Source organism: Pholis gunnellus (genome assembly GCF_910591455.1).
Source record: "Pholis gunnellus genome assembly, chromosome: 12".
Lineage (NCBI taxonomy): Eukaryota > Metazoa > Chordata > Actinopteri > Perciformes > Pholidae > Pholis > Pholis gunnellus.
The window spans coordinates 21,178,848-21,199,445 of record NC_136539.1 but is presented as its reverse complement, the minus strand read 5'-3'; the positions used below and the strand labels follow the sequence as shown (position 1 = coordinate 21,199,445).

Here is a 20,598-nt window from a genome sequence, read left to right as displayed (position 1 = left end):
AAATACAAATATGTAAATTAAGATATATGTCATCATGCCATAATATAATTACAACTTTTGTCTTTGAAACCCTTTAATATTTTTTCAGATCACCTTTTACGAGGAGAAGAACTTCCAGGGTCGCTCCTATGAGTGCATGAGCGACTGCTCCGACATGTCCTCCTACCTGAACAGGTGCCAGTCCTGTAGGGTGGAGAGCGGCTGCTTCATGGTCTACGACCGCACCAACTACATGGGGAGCCAGTACTTCATGAGGAGGGGCGAGTACGCCGACTACATGAGCATGATGGGAATGAGTGGTGGCATCAAGTCTTGCCGTATGATCCCCATGGTAGGTTTAAAACAGCATCCGTCATGATTCTACTTCGGGTTACAACCCCCACAAAACTCGATATTAGGATATTCATTTTTTTTATTCCCTCTAAAAAAAAACAGCACAGAGGTCAGTTCAGGATGAAGATCTACGAGAGGGAGAACTTCGGTGGCCAGAGTCACGAGCTGATGGACGACTGTGACAACATCATGGACCGTTACCGCATGAACGAGTGCCAGTCCTGCAACGTGATGGACGGCCACTGGCTGATGTACGAGCAGCCCCAGTTCAGAGGCAAGCAGATGTACATGAGGCCCGGAGAGTACAGGAGCTTCAGGGACATGGGCATGAGCGGCATGAGGTTCATGAGCATGAAGCGCATCACGGACATGTGCTAATTGTACATTTTGACTTCAATAAATGATGTAACTTTCTAAATTCTGATGTCATGGTTTTTAATTGAATTTGAAAATACAGCGAAACATCTTCTGGTAACAAGAGAAAGACATTTTTAACAATATACACACACCCAGATTAATTCAGGTAACATATGCTTATGTACAACATTTCAAATAAATTGTGCAGAAAATTGCAGAAAAAAACAAAAAAAACAATCAACTATAATTTGGTGAGGGTCGTAGCAGAGTGGGACTGGTAAATCAAGTGCTTTGCAATCAGAATCAGGTCTCGCTTCACCACAACGATCCAGTACAACACCTGCATCAAACTACCTGTCCATATCCTGCTCCATTTCACTCGTGAACAAGATCCCGAGATGCTTGAGCTCCTTCACTTGGGCGAGTGACTCGATCCCAACAGGGACGGCGCAGACCACCGGCGGAGAACCATGACCTCAGACTTGGAGGTGTTGACTCTCATCCCGACCACTTTGAGCTCTTTTTTTTATCTTACTAAACTAAAATATTGAGCTGGGACAATGAAAACAATATACTTCTCGCTGTCTGAAAGCATCGCAAGGATCATGATAAGCGAATGGAAGAATGTTGCGGGGGGGTTCGACACAACTTTGACATTCTGACATTTCCAACATAACAGCCTATATACAAAGTAGATGGAGGTGAAAGAAAAGGGGAATTGATCGATGCAATGTAATTAAATAATTTGCCACTGCAAGGTAGTTGTACTCTAGCTTGCCAAACAATTGGGTCTACTTTTCAAAGATAATGCATTTTTACCCACACATCATGAAGTGGGTTCACACGACAGAACAAGGTAACGCTGGAGTAACAGGAATAAGTATTAATCCTTTTTTTCACAGAGCTTAGTCGTCTCCCACAACCAACAAAGATGCAATATAACGCATATGGAAGATATGTAAAATATCAAGCTTTTCTTGTCAAGACCTGCCAAGCAACGGCCGAACGTCCAAGCTCGCCGAAGTACCGATAACCTGATTTGTGCCTTGACCAATGGACTATCCAACTGGTGGTCAATGCCGAGCCTCAACCAGCTATGCAGGGCGGGTGTCGCCAAGAAATATATTGTTTGACAATAAAACTAATATCTCATCTCTGTGTGTCTTTTTCAATAATGCTTGCTTTGTATTCAAACAACAATATATAAGAAAGAACAAACACTCTGGTATTATACACAATTTTCCAAACACATAATCCGAGGACAAGGCTAAGTAGCTGTATTCTGCAACACAAAAACAGTACCGCTCCTTTGTTTTCAATGACTTCAACTGTAAATCTTTCAACTTTTGTAATTCAGTCTCTGAAATGTGGCACAACTTAATACATGCACATACTGTGCACAATCCTCCAGTCCATGTATATCAATTCAGTATTTACTTATTTTGTTTACAATTTACAGAATAATTTACTTTATATAGACTTTTTATTCTATGTTATTTATATTGAATTTATATTTATTTTTCTTGTTGGTTATTGGTGTTTTATATATATACGCATATACACACACACACGCCATGTTTTTCCACATATTTGTAGACATAGTAGTCCGTAAAAATTCCTTGTATATGTTCACACACTTGGCCGATAAAGCACGTTTCTCCAGATTCTTAGAAGAACATCATTTTCTGAAGCAATTTTACTCAACATGTCCAAATGATTGAGAAATGATCGAGGAGACTATTATCTGCTTGTTCCAGCTCATCTTTGAAGCTGTGTTGTTGTCACACTGAATTATTCAAACCCTCGACGCCCCGCGATATATATTTATGTCTCGTGCATCAGTTATATACATTTATACACATTTCTTCAAAATGCATCCACACATACAGTATCTGGTTTTACCACTAGAATTTAAAATAAAGTTAACGTGGTTCTGACCAAAACCAATATGTAAAAATCCATTTATATGTGTGATACACTTTGTCCCACCTTCCCAAAATATTTTAGGAACTTGCATAGACGACCTGGTATATATCTACCTTCATGATGAGAGTAACTCTCTACTTAACATTAAAACATATAATAGATTGTTTATAACAAACACACTTTAATGTAAGCAGATATAAGAGTTTATTAATGTAATTGTCAACAACTGTGACTACTCCTGTGGACACACGTGTGGAGGCTGCTGTATAAACAGATAATAGATGACTATATAATAATAGACAGTTCTATTAATAATACATGTTATTTGTATAGCGCTTTAGAAGGTACTCAAAGGCACTTTACATGGTAAAAACAGAAACATAGAAGCGATTATAATATAAACAAAAGATATTAAATAATAGTAAGAAACAAAAACATACATAACTAGCATCACAGGTTAAAAGCAGATTTAAGTAGATGAGTATTGAGGGCAGTTTTGAAAGTGGCGAGTGACAATTTATAAGAGTATAAAATATGTCTTCATAGAAGAAGTTCTCATTGTTGACAATTACTGTATATTAATAAAGACGTAAACATCCTTACAGTGAAGCAAAACATATCTAATAAAAAAGCTAGTAAACCCTGTAAACTGGGTAATTAACATGGTTATTTTGTTATTAATACTATATACAGTACATGGCTGTACAAAACAGATACATTAACACTTGTTCATACAGATGTACATTATAGATTGCATGTCAGACGATTGTGGTCACACAAAAGGAAACTCATGTCTGTAAATTGTCCACTTACCAAACAGAGGGCCATACAGCATGTTTTGAGACTATTGTTTGTTATTCTGTACTGTAACAACAAAAATGTTCATTGTATTGACTTCCCTATTGAAAAATCCATTCTAAAGTCTTCTAGGGGATCCAGTCACATGGAAATGTGACAAATGCCCCTGAGCACTCTATAGGCCTCTATACCATGTTGCTTAGTCAGGGGTTTACACAATAGAGGCCACATACTCTGTGGGTTTGGTCAGGTATAAAAGTAACTGTTAATACAGGAGCGACATCAGTTTACTAGCAACAAAGTTCTCTGAACTACCAACACCACAACCATGACCATGGGCAAGGTAAGGACATTCACCTCACATTTTATTCTTTAATTATCAACTATGGCAATTTATCTTTTAGCTTAAATACCTTTTTCCTCTACGATTTCCTTTTTCAGATCATCTTTTACGAGGAGAAGAACTTCCAGGGTCGCTCCTATGAGTGCATGAGCGACTGCTCCGACATGTCCTCCTACCTGAACAGGTGTCACTCCTGCAGGGTGGAGAGCGGCTGCTTCATGGTCTACGACCGCCCCAACTACATGGGAAACCAGTACTTCATGAGGAGGGGCGAGTACGCCGACTACATGAGCATGATGGGCATGAGGGACTGCATCAGGTCTTGCCGTATGATCCCCATGGTAGGTTTAAAACAGACCTTAAAGGTGATCTTTGAGTGATCTCTTTTTTTTCTCGGAAATAATCAACATTTTTCTCTTGTTTCTTCAAAACAGCACAGAGGTCAGTTCAGGATGAAGATCTACGAGAGGGAGAACTTCGGTGGTCAGAGTCACGAGCTGATGGACGACTGTGACAACATCCAGGACCGTTACCGCATGAACGAGTGCCAGTCCTGCAACGTGATGGACGGCCACTGGCTGATGTACGAGCAGCCCCAGTACAGAGGCAAGCAGATGTACATGAGGCCCGGAGAGTACAAGAGCTTCAGGGACATGGGCATGAGCGGCATGAGGTTCATGAGCATGAAGCGCATCACTGACATGTAAAAACAGTTGTGTACAATATGTGAAAAATGAACCAAAATAAAACTTTTTTTGACAAAATATTTCTACCTGTTGCTACATTTAATATGAATTTAGTGCATGCAGCAATTACTGTGTCATCTCACTAGAGCAATCAGTGATTTCTAACAAACGCCTGAGATATATTTAGTTTTAGTAAAGTTGTTTTTTCTAATCTTTTTACATCACAAAATATCCTTTAAACGTGAGAAAGATCACAGAAAGGATATAACACATGGTGCACGTAGTAAACAGTATTTTGTTCGAAGGAAAGAAATTGACCCAACACCCTATGATTAATGACGGAAGGTATATTATTTTGAAAATAACCAGAGACTTCAACATGTTCTCGAATTTAAAAAAAAAACAGTCATATTAATGCCCATAGTATAAAATATTGGTATCATCATGCAGTATATGTATTAATGCTTTCAAAGGTCTTGCTGTTTAGGGTAATATTTTGTTAAGTAGGAATATATATCGATGTGTATATATAAGGATGGAGTCCAGGGGTTTTGATGACCTTTACTCTAGTGCCATTGTCTGCTCAAAACTGCATTTATGTTGTTCAGTGAACTCAAAGGCTTTTGTTGACCCTGAACTTTGCTGATCATTTCTCTGATACCATCAGTCCACACAAAATACTTAGATCAAATTGTCTGACAAAGTTACTGAGCACAATTATGCAGCCCTAGAGGATGAAACTTTTTCCCAAAATGCATTTAAGTTATATAAACCTATTTACTGGTTGCTTTGAAATTTGCTGAACCCATTCCTGCTCCAATGGAGATAAACCCCTTTCATTTAGAATCTCTAGTACCGCCATCTGGGAAATATTTACACAATAATGTGTAATTTCTTGTTAAAAACACTGAACTGCCAGTATTAGCTACTTTGGTGTATTAGCTACTTTGGTGTTTTTCTGCATTTGCAGTACGTTTGTAAATCTTGGGGACAGTAAGCATTGTCAAGCTGCTCATAATCCACCTGCTTTTCAGAATCAGAATAGTTTATTGCCAAGTACGTTACACAAACAAGGAATTTGACTAAGTGATTGGTGCATAACAATAAACACAGTGCAACAGTATGCAACATAGTTTCAAAAAATATACACGAAAGATATCAAGAAAACATACATTCACATGAACCACACAATTAAAAAAACACATACTACAAAACAAGGTCTTTATCGCGAAGAAGTAATTTGACAATTTTGGAAAGTCGCTTTCTGGCTCCCGAGAGCGAAAAAGTAAATTTTCCAGATTGTTAAATTTGTGTGATACCTTTTTAACTTAAAGCTATTGTGAAGAACTTTCTTTTTGTGTTGATTTTGACGGTTGCTGTGGACAAAAGTGGTCGTGTTTCAGAGCACCAGATTCCCTTTAGAAAACCTCTCATTTTACTGCAGTGTTCCCCGCTCAGTCCTGGTTCTGGTTCTCCTGTGCCTCACCTCCCAAGCAGGCCCAGCAATACAGCCTGGGTCTCCAGCAGTGTGGTGTCTGTGTTGGCTCCCAGCGGGGACCCGAGGAGCTCTGCTCTGCTCCTGGCTAAAGGAGGACTGCCGGGGGCTGAGCTCTGGTCTTTCCGCCGGAGTTCCGACTGCAGGTCAAAGGCGGCAGCAAAGCCAGATCTCGGTCTCTCCGTGATGGGCCGGTCGCTCCTGGAGGCCCCGCTGGAGTCTGAGCTAAAGGAGTTTCTAGTGAACCCGCATGCTGTTTATCGTTTCATCTCGTTTTAGTTAAGTTTAGTTTATATTGCACAATTTAGAAAATACACAAACATAACAGAGATAAATAATATCACAGTGCAGGAAGAGGCAGAAAACCTACTGGGCTTATTTGAAGCCCCCACCTATATTATATTAAAATTCCACAATATTATAGAGAACACTAAATTAATATACATAAGGTATGACTACGTAATATTGATGACAAAGAATTTTTTTATATTATGTTTCATGATTTCACGGTGAATCAAGCCCGATAGTCATGAAGAACAACTATTTAGAAATATCCAATATTCTCAGCTGGTGGTCATGTTTGATTACGAGGTCATATAGAGAGATCAATATTAAATTAAGACCGTTTCATAACCATTTTAAAGTTTCTTACAGTTACTTCAATTAATGTACATATCACAGTGTTGTTGTTAGATTCCCCTGCTCATGTTTTAGTCACATGCAGTGTTCGCTTCATATTTTGGAAAATAAGTTTCTGAAGTTATGCAAAAATAGGTCTTTAATGGTGAACAGTGATATAATTACATATGTGAGATAAAGTGTATATATATACATTACATACAGTATATATATGTGAAATGTCAATTTGTTTCATAATGTGTTTGACTATGACTCTATAACTCTATACTAAAAAAGTATTTGTACTGGGCATCACTGTTGTTTAAATGTATTTAACTGTTACCAGACAGCAGCAAGTTATGCAATCATAGAAAACTAGAAAACCTTTTTAATTTATAGTATGAAGTCCAGAGGTTTATCTGCCTCTGAATGTGTAATTGAAGAACAAAAACATACTGTATTTTGTGTGTAGAACCCCGTCATTGTCTTCATCAAGTTTGAGATTATTTTCAGAGCGAGTTACTAAAAGCACTTCTGTATCTTTCATTCAATTAAAATTTCTTAAATGGGTAGTTGAACAGAACCACGTACATTCTCACTATAACCAAATACAGAAAATATCTGCACCATACAGGTTATACTCACAGTTTTTACCAGTCACATAGTTTAACCTATTTACATGACATAAAGCACTGTTTGTAATGCTTTCTGTAACGACAGAAAAGGCCTTTTCTAAAGACTACGAGGTCCCCAGTCCCTGAAAAAAATGCACAAAACCTCTGCATTCTGTTGGCTTCAATAGTAAATTGCTGAGTAATGGGGTTCTCTGAGGGGGAGGGGTCACTGATTCTTTACGTTTGGTCAGGTATAAAAGGAAAGGGTTAAACCAGGTAGGCAAGCAGTTCAGCAACAGCACATCTACAGCAACCATGAGCAACACCGACATGAACATGAGGGGCAAGGTAATGTTTAAAAATCTTTTTTCAATAAGCAAAAATTACTGTCACTATATTCACCTCACTGCTTTATTTCTAAACATTATAATTCACTTGTTTTCAGATCACCTTCTACGAGGAGAAGAACTTCCAGGGTCGCTCCTATGAGTGCATGAGCGACTGCTCTGACATGACCTCCTACCTGAACAGGTGTCACTCCTGCAGGGTGGAGAGTGGCTGCTTCATGGTCTACGACCGCACCAACTACATGGGGAGCCAGTACTTCATGAGGAGGGGCGAGTACGCCGACCACATGAGCATGATGGGCATGAGGGACTGCATCAGGTCTTGCCGTATGATCCCCATGGTAGGTTTAAAACAGACCTTAAAGTTGATCTTTGAATGATCCCTTTTTTATCTCGGAAATAATCAACATTTTTCTCTTGTTTCTCCAAAACAGCACAGAGGTCAGTTCAGGATGAAGATCTACGAGAGGGAGAACTTCGGTGGTCAGAGTCACGAGCTGATGGACGACTGTGACAACATCATGGACCGTCACCGCATGAACGAGTGCCAGTCCTGCAACGTGATGGACGGCCACTGGCTGATGTACGAGCAGCCCCAGTTCAGAGGCAGGCAGATGTACATGAGGCCCGGAGAGTACAAGAGCTTCAGGGACATGGGCATGGGCGGCGGCATGGGTGGCATGAGCGGCATGAGCGGCATGAGGTTCATGAGCATGAGGCGCATCACTGATTCCTGCAACTAAATGTTCCCTAAATGTTTCCTGAATGTATGAAATGCAAATTAAATGAATAATTTCTGCACTTCTTTTTGTCAAGCTTATTGCCCAACTGTCACAGTGAAATAGTTTATAACAAACAATATATGTAACGGTTCATGAAATGTAATACCTTAGAATTCTTTTAGACAGCAAGCAGCTCTTGGCAAGCACGTTTTCATCCTAAAATGCTTTAAATCTGCTGAGAAATGTAGCTCTACATTTGACTGCTAAACCCAACAGACAAAGGCACTTCAAGACCTTTGATTTTGCAAGACAGACAAATATTCTGGGTAGTTAACGATGCTTCAAGTTTGACAATGAAATCAAAATAAACAAGTGAGGCATCTAAATTGTCATATTGTGAGAAGTTAACTAAACTAATTCAAAAATGAGTTTATCCTCCTTCAGCCATTGAGTGTTAAAAAAAAAAAACTAGGTAAAAAAATAAAATCTACACCAAGCAAAATGGAAAAAGTGTCACAATTTCTTCCATATCTTTCAAATTGAACTCTTACTACTGTAAACTTAAGCCTCGACTTAAGTTTTGTTTTCCAATAGTCACGTGCTCACCCACTGACCAATCACAGCAGACGCTGCACCTCACTGCAGTGCTGCACCTGAAAACTGAGCTGCACGTAATGCTGACGTAGTTGTAGGCCAGCTAGAAGGCTCTGGCACGTCAAAGAATACGCCCAACATGTCAAACTAAAGATCTGATTGGTTGAAGACTATGACAATCTACAATATCGTCCCCATTCACTTAAACTGCACAGGGATTCACTTGTGAGTCTGCAGGCCTGGGGCCTCTCTTCTTAGAGACACAGAGGTGAAATCTGATTGGATAAAAGCTCTACTTAAAACAAGCTGCACTGGAAGCAGAGCAACTGAGGAAAACAGTAGCTGTGCAATGAGAAAATAAGATAATGGGAACAATATTTTTATAAATTATAATACATGTAGTATATTTAAGAAAAATTATTAAATTATGAAATAACTATAAGTTTGTGATTCTGTTTAGGCCATCAGAGAAGGCCTTGCTGGCCCTGACGGCCCACCACTGCCATGAAGTCACCTAAAACAGTTAGCAGTTGAAGTCAGTTCACTCAAATTATGGTTAAATGTTCGACTAATTCCGCTATTATAGTGCAGTGTTTTGTTCTACAATGATGAAGCATTGAGATTTGCTATGTCGTTAGCTCTGATGTCCGACCTAGACTGGCTCCTTCTCCGTACGAATGTTGGCTGAGGCACATGTGGGTATTAAAGTATTTAGATTCATTTCTGCTATACTAAACTGATGGAAAATACAAGATTCTCATTTGGAATAATTATAATAAATGGCCATAACATAAACCTTTAGTATTATTTAAATATTCAGGACACTAGTGTTTCTACAGTATTTTGAAGGAACACTGCGGATATTATCAGCAACAAATGTACGGACTCACCAGCTCCTCATTGTTTGAATTTGAAACTATGTAGTGTAACTTACACAAAATGTTAGTCTCTACTGCAGTCTGGAGTCAAAGTTCCTTCCATTTTCTTTACCACAGTTAAAAAAAGAATATTTACTATTTGATTTTTATTTGTTGATTTTACTAAATTATTTTATTTTATTTATTTTATTAGTGTATTTTTATCGTATCGACTGTTTTTTCTGTTTCATCTATTGTACTGTTTTATCCAGGTTTAACTCTTACCTTAGTTGAGGTGCTTTGTTGGGCCTCACTGTTGAGCTTTCCGTTGTTGTTATCATTGCCTTGCTTTTGCTGTTTTGTCTGTCAAAGCACATTGTAAACTCTGTTTTTAAAGGTGCTATATACATAAAGTTATGATTATTATTATTATTATAAAACAAAACAATGTAACATATAATATTAATTTTAATTGATTAAAATGTTTTGAATACTAAACAGTGCCTCATGGGGTAGTTGACGTCTCCAATAATATCTGAATAATGCAAACACAATGTTTTAACTAAAATTCACAATGTTAGCTAATTCTCAATAACAAAACACGTATCCAAGCATATTCATACTTAAATTCACACTCACTGTATTTATTAAATCTTTGAATGAGTTTGATTACTTACTTAATGTTCCTTACTGTTTATTACTTACTTACAATACTTGTTTTGATACATTGTTTTTTACTATGTCTCTTGTTTGCACGATCCAGTATGCTGCTGTAATCCTGTAAATTTCCACACTGTGGGACTAATAAAGGATTATTTTATCTTATTAATTGTATGTTTGCTGAATATTTTTCCAGTTTTCTTCTCGACTTCCGCTCTAATGCCTAGTGCAGGCTAAACAACATTTTTGTCTGTTAAAAGGTGCAATTAACAGGGTGCAGAATATTAATATAGCAGCAAACAACTACTTGCCATGTAAAGATACAGTGAAATATTGTTGACATGAGCAGAGAATGAAGTCGCTCTCCTTTTGTGTGTATCAGAGCTGCTCTTTGTTGGCGGAGCCGGGCCGGCCGTGCATGCTTTTAGTCCATGTGAGCGTGCCACATTGGTTGGCTCACGACCTCCGCCGCTCTGCATCAATACTGCGGTTGCAGTTGATAATGCCGGAAGCGATGTCATAGAAGCAGATGACCACCCTCCAGTTCCCCCTCAGGTATTGGCTCCATCAACATGTTTTTGCCATAGTTATCAATGTTGGCGCTGTTTGCAATGTTAGCTGCAAGCCACCGGCTAAGCCCTCGCCATCTTACAAGCCGCTGAGAGGAAATAGAAAAGTCCCCAATTTTATATAAAGCGTCTTTAAGATGGTCACTTTGTTAGATTAAGCGATTTGAGTCATAAATTCTTGCCATGATTGAACACAACAGACCACACGTCGGCTTTCACAAGCTGCGTGGTGTCACAGGGAAAGATGTGCTTGGGACTGACTTCTGAGAACAAGAACGTTAACAAACAATGGCGTCAGAAGCGGTGTGTTTGATAATCTTGAGATTGTAAAAGCTATAAAATTGAAAAACAACATAACTGACCTATTTTTCAAAGTTTCACTGAGCAACACCAACATCATCCCTCTTTACCGTGTTTTCAGTTCTATGCTCCTATTGGTCAACATGGCAACACGTGAATCTTTTTGTCAGGACCTCGTGACGCATCACAGATGCAGTGTTAGTTGTCATGGACTACAAGGTACCCAGCCCCTGAAAAATGCACAAAACCTCTGCATTCTTTTGGCTTCAATAGTAAATTGCTGAGTAATGGGGTTCTGAGGGGGAGGGGTCACTGATTCTTTACCTTGGTCAGGTATAAAAGGAAAGGGTTAAACCAGATAGGCAAGCACTTCAGCAACAGCACTTCTACAGCAACCATGAGCAACTCCGGCATGAACATGAGGGGCAAGGTACTGTTTAAAAATCTTTTTGTAATAAGCAAAAATTACTGTCACCATATTCACCTCACTGCTTTATCATTAACATTATAATTATAATACATTATAATTCACTTGTTTTCAGATCACCTTCTACGAAGAGAAGAACTTCCAGGGTCGCTCCTATGAGTGCATGAGCGACTGCTCTGACATGACCTCCTACCTGAGCAGGTGTCACTCCTGCAGGGTGGAGAGCGGCTGCTTCATGGTCTACGACCGCACCAACTACATGGGGAGCCAGTACTTCATGAGGAGGGGCGAGTACGCCGACTACATGAGCATGATGGGCATGAGGGACTGCATCAGGTCTTGCCGTATGATCCCCATGGTAGGTTTAAAACAGACCTTAAAGTTGATCTTTGAGTGATAACTTTTTTATCTCGGAAATAATCAACATTTTTCTCTTGTTTCTTCAAAACAGCACAGAGGTCAGTTCAGGATGAAGATCTACGAGAGGGAGAACTTCGGTGGTCAGAGTCACGAGCTGATGGACGACTGTGACAACATCATGGATCGTCACCGCATGAACGAGTGCCAGTCTTGCAACGTGATGGACGGCCATTGGCTGATGTACGAGCAGCCCCAGTACAGAGGCAAGCAGATGTACATGAGGCCCGGAGAGTACAGGAGCTTCAAGGACATGGGCATGAGCGGCATGAGGTTCATGAGCATGAGGCGCATTACTGATTCCTGCAACTAAATGTTCCCTAAATGTTTCCTGAATGTATCAAATGCAAATTAAATGAATAATTTCTGCACTTCTTTTTGTCAAGCTTATTGCCCAACTGTCACACTGAAATAGTTTATAACAAACAATATATGTAATGGTTCATGAAATGTAATATATTAGAATTCTTTTAGACAGCAAGCAGCTCTTGGCAAGCACGTTTTCATCCTAAAATGCTTTAAATCTGCTGAGAAATGTAGCTCTACATTTCACTGCTAAACCTAATAGACAAAGGCACTTCAAGACCTTTGATTTTGCAAGACAGACAAATATTCTGGGTAGTTAACAATGCTTCAAGTTAAGACAATGAAATCAAAATAAACAAGTGAGGCATCTAAATTGTCATGTTGTAAATGAGAAGTTAACTAATGTTAGCCACTTAAGAAAGCTAATGTTGGCTAATGTTTCTTGTTTATGCCTCTTCGCATAAAATGACTTCTCTATTCATGCCTTGTTTTTTTATCACTATCAATTATCAGTTTATACAGCTACGACTCCAAACGACCTCTTTGGTAAGTAAACGTCTAATCACTGAGCCTAAAATTTGTTTTTGCGCACTGCTAGCTGCAAGTACAAGTTTAAGATTACCATGAAGTCACCTAAAACAGTTAGCAGTTGAAGTCAGTTCACTCAAATTATGGTTAAATGTTCGACTAATTCTGCTATTATGGTGCAGTGTTTGTTCTACAATGATGAAGCATTGAGATTTGCTATGTCGTTAGCTCTGATGTCCGACCTAGACTGGCTCCTTCTCCGTACGAATGTTGGCTGAGGCACATGTGGGTATTAAAGTATTTAGATTCATTTCTGCTATACTAAACTGATGGAAAATACAAGATTCTCATTTGGAATAATTATAATAGATGGCCATAACATAAACCTTTAGTATTATACTAAATCATTTTATTAGTGTATTTTTATCGTATCGACTGTTTTATTCTGTTTTGTCTATTACTGTTTTTTCCGGGTTTAACTCTTACCTTAGTTGTCGTGCTTTGTTGGGCCTCACTGTTGAGATTTCCGTTGTTATCATTGCATTGCTTTTGCTGTTTTGTCTGTCAAAGCCCATTGTAAACTCTGTTTTTAAAGGTGCTATATAAATAAAGTTATTCAGTGTGGCTTTGTAGCACAAAGGCAGTAAAACTGCCTGTTTCAAAGCACACTGTATATAATCCATCGGGCTTAATAATAATAATCTTTATCGGCCAGAAAGTTTGCCGCGCTTCTCCTCACACAGCGTTGCCAACACCTGCGCAAAAAATACATCAAAACTTGCGGCCTGATCGGGAATCGTTTGCTATCTATTTTCTAGAGAGATTTGTCCAGCGGTTTTCCTGAAAATTGCGAAAGACTGAGCAAAATTTCTCCATTCACTTGAATGTGGTTTTGGCGTGAATAGAGCTAAAAAAACACTTAAGTTTGGGCCCATATTGACTAGCCATACATTAACGTAGAACAATGATTTGAAGTTTAAAACGTTGACAAAACACTGGACTTTATTGAGCCAAATGGGCATTTTGATAGCTAGCACAGTTTTCATGAAGTCACAGATTAAGTTTCAGGAACATTTTGGGTCCATTTCAGTTTTTATAATGGGTGTGTATTGCACAGAATGTTCAGCGCCAGAGTGATGACATAACTGTCAGAGTGGAGCGGAGCAGGAAAGTATTCTATCATTTTTACGAACAAATTGTGCTGAGTCCCACAATTTTTACTCTTTATACACCATTTTTGGCCCAAAGGCTTGGAAATGTTTTGCTGTCGCACACAGATGTCAATGGAATCCAACGGAGTTACACATTTGGCAGAAAGAGCCGCAAAGCGACATGAACTCCAACCTACTGCTCCAATTTCTAGTTATTATTATTATAAAACAAAACAATGCAACATATGATATTCATTTTAATTGATTTAAATTTGTGAATACTAAACAGTGCCTCATGGGGTAGTTGACGCCTCCAATATTATCTGAATAATGCAAACACAATGTTAAAACTAAAATTCACAATGTTAACTGATTCTCAATAACAAAACATGTATCCAAACATATTCATACTTAAATTTACACTCACTGTATCTATTAAATCTTTGAATGAGTTTGATTACTTACTTAATGTTCCTTACTGTTTATTACTTATTTACAATACTTGTTTTGATACATTGTTTTTTACTATGTCTCTTGTTTGCACGATCCAGTATGCTGCTGTAATCCTGTAAATTTCCACACTGTGGGACTAATAAAGGATTATTTTATCTTATTAATTGTATGTTTGCTGAATATTTTTCCAGTTTTCTTCTCGACTTCCGCTCTAATGCCTAGTGCAGGCTAAACAACATTTTTGTCTGTTAAAAGGTGCAATTAACAGGGTGCAGAATATTAATATAGCAGCAAACAACTACTTGCCATGTAAAGATACAGTGAAATATTGTTGACATGAGCAGAGAATGAAGTCGCTCTCCTTTTGTGTGTATCAGAGCTGCTCTTTGTTGGCGGAGCCGGGCCGGCCGTGCATGCTTTTAGTCCATGTGAGCGTGCCACATTGGTTGGCTCACGACCTCCGCCGCTCTGCATCAATACTGCGGTTGCAGTTGATAATGCCGGAAGCGATGTCATAGAAGCAGATGACCACCCTCCAGTTCCCCCTCAGGTATTGGCTCCATCAACATGTTTTTGCCATAGTTATCAATGTTGGCGCTGTTTGCAATGTTAGCTGCAAGCCACCGGCTAAGCCCTCACCATTTTAAAAGCCGCTGAGAGGAAATAGAAAAGTCCCCAATTTTATATGAAGTGTCTTTAAGATGGTCACTTTGTCAGATTAAAAAATTTGAGTCATAAATTCTAGCCGTGATTGAACACAACAGACCACACGTTGGCTTTCACAAGCTGCGTGGTGTCACAGGGAAAGATGTGCTTGGGACTGACTTCCGAGAACAAGAATGTTAACAAACAATGGCGTCAGAAGCGGTGTGTTTGATAATTTTGAGATTGTATAAGCTATAAAAATGAAAGACAACATAACTGACCTATTTTTCATAGTTACACTGAGCAACACCAACATCATCCCTCTTTACCATGTTTTCAGTTCTGTGCTCCTGTTGGTCAACATGGCAACACGTGAATCTGTTTGTCAGGACCTGGTGACGCATCACAGATGCAGTGTCAGTTGTCATGGACTACAAGGTACCCAGTCCCTGAAGAATGCACAAAACCTCTGCATTCTGTTGGTTTCAATAGTAAGTTGCTGAGTAATGGGGTTCTGAGGGGGAGGGGTCACTGATTCTTTACCTTGGTCAGGTATAAAAGGAAAGGGTTAAACCAGATAGGCAAGCAGGTCAGCAACAGCACATCTACAGCAACCATGAGCAACACCGACATGAACATGAGGGGCAAGGTAATGTTTAAAAATCTTTTTCTAATAAGCCAAAATAACTGTCACTATATTCACCTCACTGCTTTATTTCTAAACATTATAATTCACTTGTTTTCAGATCACCTTCTACGAGGAGAAGAACTTCCAGGGTCGCTCCCATGAGTGCATGAGCGACTGCTCTGACATGACCTCCTACCTGAACAGGTGTCACTCCTGCAGGGTGGAGAGCGGCTGCTTCATGGTCTACGACCGCCCCAACTACATGGGGAGCCAGTACTTCATGAGGAGGGGCGAGTACGCCGACCACATGAGCATGATGGGCATGAGGGACTGCATCAGGTCTTGCCGTATGATCCCCATGGTAGGTTTAAAACAGACCTTAAAGTTGATCTTTGAGCGATCCCTTTTTTGTCTCGGAAATAATCAACATTTTTCTCTTGTTTCTTCAAAACAGCACAGAGGTCAGTTCAGGATGAAGATCTACGAGAGGGAGAACTTCGGTGGTCAGAGTCACGAGCTGATGGACGACTGTGACAGCATCATGGACCATCACCGCATGAACGAGTGCCAGTCCTGCAACGTGATGGACGGCCACTGGCTGATGTACGAGCAGCCCCAGTTCAGAGGCAGGCAGATGTACATGAGGCCCGGAGAGTACAGGAACTTCAGGGACATGGGCATGAGCGGCATGAGCGGCATGAGGTTCATGAGCATGAGGCGCATCACTGATTCCTACAACTAAATGTTTCCTGAATGTATGAAATGCAAATTAAATGAATCATTTCTGCACTTCTTTTTGTCAAGCTTATTGCCCAACTGTCACAGTGAAATAGTTTATAACAAACAATATATGTAACGGTTCATGAAATGTAATATATTAGAATTCTTTTAGACAGCAAGCAGCTCTTGGCAAGCACGTTTTCATCCTAAAATGCTTTAAATCTGCTGAGAAATGTAGCTCTACATTTCACTGCTAAACCCAATAGACAAAGACCTTTGATTTTGCAAGACAGACAAATATTCTGGGTGGTTAACAATGCTTCAAGTTTGACAGTGAAATCTAAATAAACAAGTGAGGCATCTAAATTGTCATGTTGTAAATGAGAAGATAACTAATGGTAGCGACTTAAGAAAGTTAACGTTATCTAATGTTTCTTGTTTATGCCTCTTAGCATAAAATGACTTCTCTACTTATGCCTTGTTTTTTTATCACTATCAATTATCAGTTTATACAGCTACGACTCCAAACGACCTCTTTGGTAAGAAAACGTCTAATCACTGAGCCTAAAATTTGTTTTTGGGCACTGCTAGCAGCAAGTACAAGTTTAAGATTACCATGAAGTCACCTAAAACAGTTAGCAGTTGAAGTCAGTTCACTCAAATTATGGTTAAATGTTCGACTAATTCCGCTATTATAGTGCAGTGTTTTGTTCTACAATGATGAAGCATTGAGATTTGCTATGTCGTTAGCTCTGATGTCCGACCTAGACTGGCTCCTTCTCCGTACGAATGTTGGCTGAGGCACATGTGGGTATTAAAGTATTTAGATTCATTTCTGCTATACTAAACTGATGGAAAATACAAGATTCTCATTTGGAATAATTATAATAGATGGTCATAACATAAACCTTTAGTATAGTATTATACTAAATTATTTTATTCATTTTATTAGTGTGTTTTTATCGTATCGACTGTTTTATTCTGTTTTGTCTATTACTGTTTTATCCAGATTTAACTCTTACCTTAGTTGTCGTGCTTTGTTGGGCCTCACTGTTGAGATTTCCGTTGTTATCATTGCCTTGCTTTTGCTGCTTTGTCTGTCAAAGCACATTGTAAACTCTGTTTTTAAAGGTGCTATATAAATAAAGTTATTCAGTCTGGCTTTGTAGCACAAAGGCATTAAAACTGCCTGTTTCAAAGCACACTGTATATAATCCATCGGGTTTAATAATAATAATCTTTATCCGCCAGAAAGTTTGCAGCGCTTCTCCTCACACAGCGTTGCCAACACCTGCTCAAAAAATACATCAAAACTTGCGGCCTGATCAGGAATCGTGTGCTTAAAATTTTCTAGAGAGATTTGTCCAGCGGTTTTCCTGAAAATTGCGAAAGACTGAGCAAAATTTCTCCATTCACTTCAATGGGGTTTTGGCATGAAGAGAGCTAAAAAAACCACTTAACTTTGGGCCCATATTGACTAGCCATACATTAACGTACAACAATGATTTGAAGTTTAAAACGTTGACAAAACACTGGACTTTATTGAGCCAAATTGGCATTTTGATAGCTAGCACAGCTTTCATGAAGTCACAGATTAAGTTTCAGGAACATTTTGGGTCCATTTTAGTTTTATAATGGGTGTGTATTGCACGGAATGTTCAGCGCTAGAGTGATGACATAACTGTCAGAGTGGAGCGGAGCAGGAAAGTATTCTGTCATTTTTACGACCAAATTGTGCTGAGTCCCACAATTTTTACTCTTTATACACCAGTTTTGGCCCAAAAGCTTGGAAATGTTTTGCTATTGTGACACAGATGTCAATGGAATCCAACGGAGTTACACATTTGGCTCAAAGAGCCGCAAAGCGACATGAACTCCAACCAACTGCTCCATTAGACTCCATGTTAAATCTGACCACTCATTTCTCAAAGAAAGCAGACGGTACCCCAATTTTATATAAAGCGTCTTTAAGATGGTCACTTTGTCAGATTGAAGCGATTCGAGTCATAAATTCTTGCCATGATTGAACACAACAGACCACACGTTGGCTTTCACAAGCTGCGTGGTGTCACAGGGAAAGATGTGCTTGGGATTGACTTCCGAGAACAAGAATGTTAACAAACAATGGCTTCAGAAGCGGTGTGTTTGATAATCTTGAGATTGTAAAAGCTATAAAAATGAAAGACAACATAACTGACCTATTTTTCAAAGTTTCACTGAGCAACACCAACATCATCCCTCTTTGCCGTGTTTTCAGTTCTGTGCTCCTATTGGTCAACGTGGCAACACGTGAATCTTTTTGTCAGGACCTTGTGACGCATCACAGATGCAGTGTCAGTTGTCATGGACTACAAGGTACCCAGTCCCTGAAGAATGCACAAAACCTCTGTATTCTGGTGGCTTCAATAGTAAGTTGCTGAGTAATGGGGTTCTGAGGGGGAGGGGTCACTGATTCTTTACCTTGGTCAGGTATAAAAGGAAAGGGTTAAACCAGGTAGGCAAGAAGGTCCGCAACAGCACATCTACAGCAACCATGAGCAACACCGACATGAACATGAGGGGCAAGGTACTGTTTAAAAATCTTTTTGTAATAAGCCAAAATTATTGTCACTATATTCACCTCACTGCTTTATTTCTAAACATTATAATTCACTTGTTTTCAGATCACCTTCTACGAAGAGAGGAACTTCCAGGGTCGCTCCTATGAGTGCATGAGCGACTGCTCTGACATGTCCTCCTACCTGAACAGGTGTCACTCCTGCAGGGTGGAGAGCGGCTGTTTCATGGTCTACGACCGCCCCAACTACATGGGGAGCCAGTACTTCATGAGGAGGGGCGAGTACGCCGACCACATGAGCATGATGGGCATGAGGGACTGCATCAGGTCTTGCCGTATGATCCCCATGGTAGGTTTAAAACAGACCTTAAAGTTGATCTTTGAGTGATCCCTTTTTTATCTCGGAAATAATCAACATTTTTCTCTTGTTTCTTCAAAACAGCACAGAGGTCAGTTCAGGATGAAGATCTACGAGAGGGAGAACTTCGGTGGTCAGAGTCACGAGCTGATGGACGACTGTGATAGCATCATGGACCATCACCGCATGAACGAGTGCCAGTCCTGCAACGTGATGGACGGCCACTGGCTGATGTACGAGCAGCCCCAGTTCAGAGGCAGGCAGATGTACATGAGGCCCGGAGAGTACAGGAACTTCAGGGACATGGGCATGAGCGGCATGAGCGGCATGAGGTTCATGAGCATGAGGCGCATCACTGATTCCTACAACTAAATGTTTCCTGAATGTATGAAATGCAAATTAAATGAATCATTTCTGCACTTCTTTTTGTCAAGCTTATTGTCCAACTGTCACAGTGAAATAGTTTATAACAAACAATATATGTAACGGTTCATGAAATGTAATATATTAGAATTCTTTTAGACAGCAAGCAGCTCTTGGCAAGCACGTTTTCATCCTAAAGTGCTTTAAATCTGCTGAGAAATGTAGCGCTACATTTCACTGCTAAACCCAATAGACAAAGGCACTTCAAGACCTTTGATTTTGCAAGACAGACAAATATTCTGGGTAGTTAACAATGCTTCAAGTTTGACAATGAAATCTAAATAAACAAGTGAGGCATCTAAATTGTCATGTTGTAAATGAGAAGATAACTAATGGTAGCGACTTAAGAAAGTTAATGTTGGCTAATGTTTCTTATTCATGCCTCTTAGCATAAAATGACTTCTCTATTTATGCCTCGTTTTTTTATCACTATCAATTATCAGTTTATACATCTACGACTCCAAACGACCTCTTTGGTAAGAAAACGTCTAATCACTGAGCCTAAAATTTGTTTTTGGGCACTGCTAGCAGCAAGTACAAGTTTAAGATTACCATGAAGTCACCTAAAACAGTTAGCAGTTGAAGTCAGTTCACTCAAATTATGGTTAAATGTTCGACTAATTTCGCTATTATAGTGCAGTGTTTTGTTCCACAATGATGAAGCATTGAGATTTGCTATGTCGTTAGCTCTGATGTCCGACCTAGACTGGCTCCTTCTCCGTACGAATGTTGGCTGAGGCACATGTGGGTATTAAAGTATTTAGAT

At 39.4% G+C, this 20,598-nt stretch overlaps 5 protein-coding genes across 7 annotated transcripts; all 5 read left to right on the top strand.

Moving 5' to 3' along the window:
• Nucleotides 1-88: 88 nt before the first annotated feature.
• On the top strand, nucleotides 89-711 carry LOC306703931 (gamma-crystallin M3-like; the record flags this gene model as incomplete). The annotated part of the gene is made up of 2 exons (XM_079170110.1): nucleotides 89-331; nucleotides 436-711. Exons 1-2 carry the CDS (start codon nucleotides 137-139, stop codon nucleotides 709-711), a joined length of 471 nt encoding a protein of 156 aa, XP_079026236.1. The 5' UTR covers nucleotides 89-136.
• A 3,031-nt stretch (nucleotides 712-3,742) lies between these two features.
• Nucleotides 3,743-4,464, top strand: LOC306703928 (gamma-crystallin M3-like; the record flags this gene model as incomplete). The annotated part of the gene is made up of 3 exons (XM_079170107.1): nucleotides 3,743-3,757; nucleotides 3,856-4,098; nucleotides 4,192-4,464. 3 exons carry the CDS (start codon nucleotides 3,743-3,745, stop codon nucleotides 4,462-4,464), a joined length of 531 nt encoding a protein of 176 aa, XP_079026233.1.
• A 3,021-nt stretch (nucleotides 4,465-7,485) lies between these two features.
• Nucleotides 7,486-12,376, top strand: LOC306703919 (gamma-crystallin M3-like; the record flags this gene model as incomplete). Of its 3 annotated transcripts, none has more annotated exons than XM_079170093.1 (3): nucleotides 7,486-7,518; nucleotides 11,762-12,004; nucleotides 12,098-12,376. In XM_079170093.1, 3 exons carry the CDS (start codon nucleotides 7,486-7,488, stop codon nucleotides 12,374-12,376), a joined length of 555 nt encoding a protein of 184 aa, XP_079026219.1. The 3 variants fall into 3 exon arrangements, with proteins under 3 accessions (XP_079026219.1, XP_079026217.1, XP_079026218.1); XM_079170091.1 differs by lacking the exons at nucleotides 11,762-12,004; nucleotides 12,098-12,376 and adding exons at nucleotides 7,616-7,858; nucleotides 7,952-8,260; XM_079170092.1 differs by lacking the exon at nucleotides 7,486-7,518 and adding an exon at nucleotides 11,617-11,649.
• A 3,386-nt stretch (nucleotides 12,377-15,762) lies between these two features.
• Nucleotides 15,763-16,516, top strand: LOC306703923 (gamma-crystallin M2-like; the record flags this gene model as incomplete). Its single annotated transcript, XM_079170097.1, has 3 exons — nucleotides 15,763-15,795; nucleotides 15,893-16,135; nucleotides 16,229-16,516. 3 exons carry the CDS (start codon nucleotides 15,763-15,765, stop codon nucleotides 16,514-16,516), a joined length of 564 nt encoding a protein of 187 aa, XP_079026223.1.
• Nucleotides 16,517-19,027: 2,511 nt separating this feature from the next.
• On the top strand, nucleotides 19,028-19,781 carry LOC306703921 (gamma-crystallin M2-like; the record flags this gene model as incomplete). Its single annotated transcript, XM_079170095.1, has 3 exons — nucleotides 19,028-19,060; nucleotides 19,158-19,400; nucleotides 19,494-19,781. 3 exons carry the CDS (start codon nucleotides 19,028-19,030, stop codon nucleotides 19,779-19,781), a joined length of 564 nt encoding a protein of 187 aa, XP_079026221.1.
• Nucleotides 19,782-20,598: the final 817 nt, after the last annotated feature.